At 35.2% G+C, this 9,949-nt stretch overlaps 1 protein-coding gene across 1 annotated transcript in view; it reads right to left on the bottom strand.

Moving 5' to 3' along the window:
- Positions 1-5,728: 5,728 nt before the first annotated feature.
- The window catches only part of MAP9 (microtubule associated protein 9), a 53,723-nt gene continuing 49,502 nt past the window's right edge, over positions 5,729-9,949 (bottom strand). Inside the window, 1 exon segment of the mRNA XM_023733486.1 lies at positions 5,729-8,028. Coding sequence (XP_023589254.1) covers positions 7,906-8,028 — 123 coding nt within the window. The 3' untranslated portion in view covers positions 5,729-7,905.

The following is a 9,949-nucleotide window of genomic DNA, read 5'->3' as shown; positions in this document are numbered from 1 at the left end:
TAAACATACAAAAATCAGTTGGATTCCTTTACACCAACAAAGAGAACCTCGAGGAGGAAATCACCAAATCATACCATTTACAATAGCTCCCAAGAAGATAACATACTTAGGAATAAATCTAACCAGAGATGTAAAACACCTATACAATGAGAACTACAAGACACTACTGCAAGAAACCAAAAGAGACCTGCGTAAGTGGAAACACATACCTTGCTCATGGATAGGAAGCCTCAACACAGTGAAAATGTCAATTGTACCCAAAGTGATCTACAGATACAATGCAATCCCAATCCAAATTCCAATGACATTTTTTAATGAGATGGAGAAACAAATCATCAAGTTCATATGGAAAGGAAGAGGCCACAGATAAGTAAAGGATTACTCAAAAAGAAGAACAATGTGGGAGGCCTCACACTACCTGATTTTAGAGCCTATTATACTGCCACAGTAGTCAAAACAGCCTGGTACTGGTACAACAGCAGATACACAGACCAATGGAACAGAATTGAGAATCCAGAACTAAAATCACCCACCTATGAGCAGCTGATGTTTGACAAAAGCCCAAAGTCTGTTAATTGGGGAAAAGACAGTCTCTTAACAAATGGTGATGGCATAACTGGATATACATCTGCAAAAAACTGAAACAAGACCCATACCTCACACCATGCACAAAAACTAACTCAAAATGGATCAAAGACTTAAACATAAAATCTAAAATGATAAAGATCATGGAAGAAAAAAATAGGGACAACACTAGAAGCCCTAATAAATGGCATAAAAACACAATACAAACCATAAATAACAATGCACAAGCACCAGAAGAGAGACTAGATAACTGGGAGCTCCTAAAAAACAAACACTTATGCTCATCAAAAGAGTAAAAAGACAACCTACAGACTGGGAAAAAAATTTTGGCTATGACAAATCCAATCAGCATCTAATCTTTAAAATCTACAAGATTCTGCAAACCTCCCAACAAAAAGACAAATAACCCAATTAAAAAATGAGCAAAGGATATGAACATGCACTTCACCGAAGAAGATATCCAGGCAGCTAACAGACACATGAAGAAATGCTCACGATCATTAGCCATTAAATGCAGATCAAAACTACAATAGGGTTATCATCTCACCCCTACAAGGCTAGCATTAATCCAAAAAACACAAAATAATAACTGCTGGAGAGGTTGTGGAGAGACTGGAACACTTATACAATGTTGGTGGGAATGTAAAATGGTACAACCACTTTGGAAAATGATTTGGCCCTTCTTTAAAAGCTAGAAATAGAAGCACCATACGATCCAGCAATCCCACTCCTTGCAATACATTCTGAAGAAGTTAAGAGTCGTCACATGAATAGATATATGCACGCCCATGTTCACTGCAGCACTGTTCACAATAGCAAAAAGACAGAAACAACCTAGGTGCCCATCAATGGACAAATGGATAAACAAATTATGGTATATCCACACAATGGAATACTAATGTAACGATAAAGAACAATGATGAAGCCGTGAAACATAACGTGGAGGAATCTGGAGGGCACTATGTTAAGTGAATTTAGTCAGTGACAAAAGGACAAATATTGTATAAGACCACTAGCATAAGAACTCAAGAAAAGGTTTAAACACAGAAGAAAACATTCTTTGATGGTCACGAAGGTGGGCAGGGAGGGTGAGGGTTATTTACTAACTAGATAGTAAGTAAGAATTCTCTTAGGTAAAGGGAATGACAGCACACACTACAGGGGAAGTCAGCACAACTGGACTAAATCAAAGCTAAGAAGTTTCCTGAATACAATCAAACACTTTGAGGGACAGACTAGCAGGGGGAGGGGTCTGGGGACCAAGCTTTCGGGGGACATCTAGGTCAACTGGCATAACAAAGCTTATTAAGAAAATGTTCTACATCCTACTTTGGTTGAGTGGGGTCTCGGGTGTCATATGCTTGCAAGCGGCCATCTAAGATGCATTGATTGGTCCCAACCACCTGGAGTAAAGAAGAATGAAGAACACCAAAGACAAGGAAAGTATTAGCCCAAGAGACAGAAAGGGCCACATAAACCAGAGACTTCATCAGCCTGAGACCAGAAGAACTAGATGGTGTCTGGCTACCACCAATGACCACCCTGACAGGGAACTCAACAGGGAGTCCCTGATGGAACAGGAGAAAGGTGGGGTGCTGAACTCAAATTCTAGTAAGAAGACCAGACTTAATGGTCTGAATGAGACTGGAAGAACCCCGGAAAGCATGGCCCTGGATTCTCTATCAGCCCAGAACTAAAACAATTTCCAAGGCCAACTCGTCAGACAGGGATTGGACTGGATTGTGGGACATAATTTGATACTGGTGAGGGGTGTGCCTCTTAGCTCAAGTAGACACAAGAGACTAAATGGGCAGCTCCTGTCCAGAAGTGAGACAGAAAGGCAGACAGGGTTAGGAGCTCGTTGAATGGACATGGGTAATCAGAGATGGAAAAGAGGAGTGTGCTGTCACAGTATGGAGAGAGCAATTAGGGTCACATAGCAATGTATGTATAAATTTAATATGAGAGACTAACTTGAAATGTAAACTTCATTTAAACTACAATAGAAAAAGAATAAAGACATTCACCCTTAAAAAAAAAAATGAAAAAAAAATTTAAGTATATATACGAGTTGTAATTGACTTGACCACATGGGTTTGTTTTTTTAATATGTATGTATTTGTTTTATATATATATATATTTACACATTTACATATATAAACAAAAAAATAGAGACTATATCTGTTTCTTCTTCATTCTTACCTTAATTTCAGCCAAAGGGGAAAAAGCACCAGAAACTAAAAGCTAGAAGGGTATATTAAAAAAAACAAACTCACTGCTGTCAAGCTGATTCTGACTTACAGTGACCCTATAGGACAGAGTAGAACTGCCCCATAGGGTTTTCAAGGAGTGGCTGGTGGAATCAAACTACCCACCTCTGGGTTAGCAGCCAAGCTCTTTAACCACTGCATCACTAGCGTTCCTTAAATGTGTTGACTATAATTGTCTTGGGTGAAGAGATCATAGATGACTTCTGCTTCTTTGTATTTTCTAATTGATTATCAATTATATAATTATATTACCTTTTAAATTTGTTCAGCTTTTTTAAGTAAAAAAGAAAAAAAATCAGTTGCATATCCAAATTTTCAGTCATCTCTAATGGAAGGTATATCAGTATAATATGATATTTTACCTTTAGGTCATAAATAAAACTTATACCACAACATTTCTTAACACTATGAAATAAAATTTTGGCACACAGCCAAACGTATCACCCAACAAAATTAATCATGAATGGCTGATTTTAATAAATTAAGCATTGCACGAAAACATGCTAGTAAAAAAGCAGACATTAAATACATCTTCCCAAATAATTCTTAAAACAGCATCCTAAATAATATTTTACAATCACATGTAACATACATACTTCAGAATAATAGAACTACATGAAATTTAATACAAAAGGACTCAGAGAAATCTCCAGGTTAGCATTTACACAGCATTTATTATTTTATCTGCCAATGTAACTAGAAAGGTGATACACAATACCTTTGCTTTGTGTAGAATGGAAGCATATATGTTTAAGTGCCTTTTCATACAGCACTACTGAAATCAGAGCCAAGATTTAGATCAGGGAAATCTAAGTTTCCTGTACTAGTTTACTCCTGAGAACTATTCTAACATGCAACATCTTCCATTTTGTAAAATTTCTTTTCTCAATTGTATCTTACCAGTGACTCAGGATTTAAGAAGCTTAGCATCTTTCCACACTTTAAATGGTACTGTAGGCCCCTGAATAGCTTTGATCTGGTGGATAGTTATGGAGAAGGAAGTGGAGGAATAAGGGCACAGACGAAAGGACAAAAATCATCTATATTAATGATTACAGTAACAAAGTTACTGTGAAAGCTTTAACAGATGATCAAAAGTGTGGAATGGTGGGCAGAATACAACTGGGAAACATGATACCTGAGTTCTGAGTCTAGATTCTTATAGTTAGTTGTGTGAGCTTGGGCACGTCAAGGTCTTTGGAAATAACTTTCTTCAACTTAGAAACACAGTTTAGACGAGGTAATTTTTAAAACCTCTTTCAAATCTGTGGTTATATTACTCTAAGGAACACATAGCTGTGGACACCTAACTTACTGTCAGGTACTGCTGTGGCAACAGTGAAAAATATCACTTCCAAAACAATTTAAAACAATAAATGAACTAACATTTTCAAAGTCTGATGCAAATACAAATAACTGGGTTACTGTTAATCCCATGAATAGTTCTTATTTTCTTTCATTAAGAAAACTTTAACCTCCTTCTGGTTTAAAATGTCGTAGCTTTTTTTGAAATTTGTGTAACATAATTTGCTTGGTTATAAGACTTAAATTCTACATAACAGTTTAACTTTTTTTCTTGGAATTAATATTCAAATGTATCCACAATTATACTTTCTAATAAAACTGTTTTTAGTAAAGTTTTAAAATAGTCATAAAAATTCCCATTTTCTTTAGTATGTATTCTAACCATTCCTGAAGTGATAAACACAATTTATAAAACTAGATGTTTAACCTGAAAGTTTATAGGCTTTTAGTGTCATCAGTTTGAATTAAACATTCTCTCATATAACAAATTAATGAAAACTTAATGAACAAGTATCTATATTGATATTTGATACTCTGATGATATGCAGGGAAATAATACTCCTTATATTGATATATATATTCAACAAATATTATCAGGCTTGATTCTCCCCTTCTCTCAGAAAGAGAACAGCAATATATTTTTACCATGCTCCCAAAACTCAGTTTTATTTTGCTACCAAAATCCAAAAAAAACCATTGCTGTCAAGTCGATTCTGACTCATAGTAACCTTACAGGACAGAGTAGAACTGCTCCATAGGGTTTCCAGAGAGCGGCTGGTGGATTCAAACTGCCAACCTTTTGGTTAGCAGCTGTAGCATTTAACCACTACACCACCAAGGCTCCTATTTTGCTACAGAAGAGGTTATTTCATTCAACTAGATCATTTCAGCACAAGTTGCTGCTGATGGGAAATAATGTATTATTTACTGTAATAAGACAAAAACCCCCATTCATATTTGAGGGAAATGACATGTTGGGCCATTCCAAACACCTCAATTTCCCATCTCATCCTACCTTACAAAAACAACCTTAAAAATTAGTATTCTGGTTTTTTTTAGGAGGCCCTGGAGACGCAGTGGTTAAGTGTTTGGCTGCTAACCAAAAGGCTGGCAGTTCGAATCCACCAGCCACTCCTTGGAAATCCCATGGGGAAGTTCTACTCTGTGCTATAGGGTCGCTAAGAGTCGAAATCTACTTGATGGCAACAGGTTTGGGTCTTTTTGGTTTAATATAGGGCATCTCTACATTCTCTCCTGAGTAGTAGGGCCTAGACTGGCCATGAAGGCAAAGAATTCTTCTTGTATGCTAAAAATGTAAGTATCAAATAACCATTATCAACCCTGTGTTAGCCTACTTCTCACATACATTAAGTGGGGAAAAGTGGGGCTCACAATAGTAAATAAACGATGACAACAATGAACATTATTTCCTTATTATATGTTACATGGAGCCCTGGTAGTGCAGTGGTTAAGAGGTTCGGCTGCTAAACCAAAAAGTCAGCAGTTCGAATCTATCAGCCGTTCCTTGGAAACTCTGTGGGGCAGTTCTACTCTGTCCTATAGGGTCGCTATGAGTTGTTATCGACTCGATGGCAATGGGTTTGGTTGGGTTTTATATGCTACACGCTTTACATTAGTTAACAAACTTTATTTCATTCTCACAACAACTTAAGAGATAATGATGGTAAGTCGCTGAATATGATAATGAAGAAGAAAATGATCAGGAAGTTTAAGCAAATATTTGATGTTAAACCTATGACACATGCTGATGATCTCACATCCCCCAAAGCTGCTGTACTGTGTGCTTGTTTCTATTTTTCCTTTTACTTCTCTGGAATTCGAAAATATCTTTTAGTTCTAACAACTAATTCACTACAATAAACACTTAACAATCTATTCTAGAAGACATTGTGTTTGCTACTACGGAACACACTCAGCTAAATGAGACTGAATGACCAAATCTCATGCTGATAATACAGATTGCTGGTAATTTCAACTCTGAAGTATTCCCCTAGGTCTAGCAATAAAATTTTTGAAAAAAGGTTTCTGATTTATCTATGAACTTTTTTCTTTTTTAAATCTATAGCATTGATAAGTTCTTACAAAGTGATCCATGACATCTTATCTTTCACCCGCACTGCAGCAAGAAGGTAATCCTACTGAACGGCTATCTCAAAACCTGTTACATAACCTGCTGAGTTTTCTGATATTCTAATACTGTACACAAAATGTTGGAATTCCTTAAATCTTATGAATTCCTATTTCATTATATAGATTGAATGTGGTCCACCATCTCTAATAACAAGCAGCTATTTCTTCACAGAAAGGCTATCTCTGCATAGTAATACATGATTTTAGGTTCTGACAGTTAAAATGGATTTGTGGAGTTCAAATTTAATACCGCGGTCTTAACAGAACCTACAGTTCTCTGAGGCCACGTGGGAACATGAAAAAAAGCACACTGATGCTAGAGGTAGCCAGACTTAGATGGATTTAATCAGTCTTAGTCTGTCAGTTGGTCAAGTTATTTCATTTCTCTGAGCCTAGGTATTTTTTCTGTAAAATGAAGCTAATAACACCCTGATTGTTGTAAAGATGAGAAACTACACATGTAAAGGTCCATTAGAGAGGATACAATAGGTGCTTAATAAATAGTCACTGTTAATTCTCATCTATCATCTCTGCATTGCATTACTGGCTAAAGCAGCATTTCAACTCTGAGAGTATACAATTGATCTGCCATCAACTAGCTGTTAAGGTCAAGTATGGGACCAATTAATACAGGATATGCAGAGACGAAGTAAATAAAGGTTCTTCAGACATTGTCTGCAAATTTACCCTCCCATGCAGCTGTCACCTAAATATAAACTGTAAAACTCTGGATTATGTAAGAAGACAATAATTGCGTTAATCACCTTTTTGGCTTTCTTCTGGAAAATAATAGTAAAGGCAACTTTGAACTCTTGTGGAATTTCCGTAACAAATGTGTAAGTATATAGCTACCATGAGAGGAGTATCTTTTGGTATCACTGAGATGATAAAGAAACAGAGATAGAATATAAAAACACAAATTTCAGAGGTGGATTCATTATAAAGAACCTATGATTGTTGCTTAAGCCTGGAACAGATAAAGTACGCTCATTTTAAAATGTAAGGTAAAAATTCTTAAGTAAAATCCCTCTATGATTATTATTCTACTAAACTACTGCCTCAATTGATAAAATTGTAACTTTCACAGTGTAAATGCAACTGCTTTGAGTTAAAGATAAGTTTTAAAAGAAATAATACATGCATGTTCTCCAGTGACTATTCATTTTAAAGCCTGAATCTATCTAGATGCACAATCAGTCACAAATTCAATTAGTTTCTATGATTATGACACCGAGATGATTTCTTTTTACTCTCGGAATTAAGCACACTTAAATAACATGCATAGCTTAATGAAAATGATCATGGATCATTCAAGTGTAAGAATTTTCAGGACATGATAAGGAGTTTTATAATTTAATGGACATGATAAGAGTTACGCATTTAGCTTTTCATTTGAGGCCGTTTGTTTACCTATGGTTCAAGAAGTGCTTTCACTAACTAAGCTCTAAAGTATCTTTTTCATTGTCAGCAGAAGTTTCTGGCAGTGAATTAAAATCGACTGCTCTAGCTATAAATGATTAAACAAACAGTTTTAAACCCATGGCTAAATGGCTATTAGATAAATAATAACTAAATAAGATAAGAATTAGAATTATTAAAACACTTTTGAGAACACAGTTCTACTTGGAGGGCTCCATGGAGGAAGTGCCTCATTTTCAAGAAAGGAATGACGTTTCTTTTGTTTTCGTTCTATTCTTTCCTGTCTTTCTTTCTTTTCCTAAAACGAAATTAGAAAAGTGTTAAGTTTACGTACTTTTATGGACATGATTTTCAAATCAAGTTGCTTGCTGAAGTACAAAATAAACATTATTAAATATATACGTATCATCTTTTAGATTAACTGGTTATAAAGGAATATCTGCTAATGAATACTGCCAATTTTTAAGTATATTATCAATAGATATTAAGGTACCAATTAAATTGGGTCTCATTTTACTTTGCTTATTATTGACCTTGAGCATATTTTCAAACATCACTTTAGGCCTTTTGTGAATTTTATGCTTAACTGGTTACCCATCTAACTACATAGGTGCATAGGTATCACTGCTTTTAATTTTCAGCAATTTGCATATTTTCATGTACTAAATATCAACATTATCCTTGCAACTTTTTCTCCACATTACCATTTTTAGTCCTTAATTTTCACAAAAATGTATTAAGAAATATTTCAGTCATGAAAAACTGTTTAGAGAGTACCCACTAGCTACCTTATTAAATAAAACATGACCAAATACTTTTGAAACTCTGCGTCCCCTCTCACTGTATCACCCTCCCTCCCCACACCACTGAGGTAACCACAACATTGCAGTGCATCTCTTTATACTTCTACTACACATGTACTCATCCCTAAATGACAAACAACTTTCTTTTGCAGTTTTTTAAACTTTGTAATAAAAGGTATCATGCTATATATTCTTTTGTAACTTTTTTATATTGTTGTTATAATATTTCTAAGATTCATTTATACATAGCTATAGCTCTAGTTCACTTGTACAAAATTCCATCATATTAACATACCAACTCATTCATCTATTTGTTGGTTGAAGACATGTATGATGCTCCCTTTTTTTTCCCTCACTTAAAAACAATGTTACTGTCAACATCTTTGTTTCCTTGTGCATATAAACCAAGGGTTTTTCTCTGTGGATATGCTGGGAGTGGAATTCTTGGTTTGTGGGGTATGCACATGCTCCACTTCACTGGACAATGTCCATTTATTCTCCAAAGTGGCAGTAGGGCTCTACACTCCCACCAACACCTACACAAACTTTTTAATTTAATGTACTGATGTTTCAAATTTTGATTTCTGTTCATCTTTTCCTTTCTGATTTCTCCTAGTACTTATAAGTTTAAAAAAGTATGTCCATTCTCGTGAGATTCAGAATATTGAGAACTTATAGAATATAATATTCAGTTCTATTTTTTGGTATTCTATTGTTTGGCTTTTTAATTGAACACTTTGATTCTTTTAGAGTTTCTACTGCTGTAAGGCAATGCCCAAAAGTCATGTTATGTCCAAATGTCACCCAAATAATACCAATAGTTATTTCTTTGCCTCCATTAATTTGTAATACTTTGTCATATACCACATCTTTACATGTGAAAGGTTCTGAGGTGTCCTGTGGGTCTATTATTCTACCGGTACTCTATAGCTTCAATTGGTATTTATTCACTGAATTGTTAAGCACTAGATCCTACTCTGGGTCAGGCATAAAGTGACTGTAAAACTCAAACCCACAGATAGGTCCCTGTCCCCAAGAGAACTTTCAAAAGGGACAGATAGTAAACAATAAACATATACCTGCAAATTGTGTGAATTTCTACAAAACATATAGACAAGCTGTTGTGACTGAGAATAAAAGAATGTACTTACTTTAAAAGCAGATTTAGGCAAACAAATCTACAATCAATAAATGAAGAAAATAACTACTGAATGTCCTGAAGACAGCAGACAATAACAAAATATATAAAAAAACAGGACAGGATGGTTCCAGGAAGTGTCCAAAATAAAACACCAGATGATTTTCCAGTAGAAGAAAAGGCACTGGAACTACCTGATAGGGAATTCAAAACTCTAATATTCAGAGCTATCCAAGAGTTGAAGCAAAAAGCAGACAAAAATGAGGAAAAAATAGACA

The sequence above is a fragment of the Trichechus manatus genome, unplaced genomic scaffold (genome assembly GCF_000243295.1).
Source record: "Trichechus manatus latirostris isolate Lorelei unplaced genomic scaffold, TriManLat1.0 scaffold00059, whole genome shotgun sequence".
In the NCBI taxonomy this organism is placed as follows: Eukaryota; Metazoa; Chordata; class Mammalia; order Sirenia; family Trichechidae; genus Trichechus; species Trichechus manatus.
Note: the sequence above shows the minus strand (reverse complement) of the source record. Positions and strands in the feature narration are given on the sequence as shown.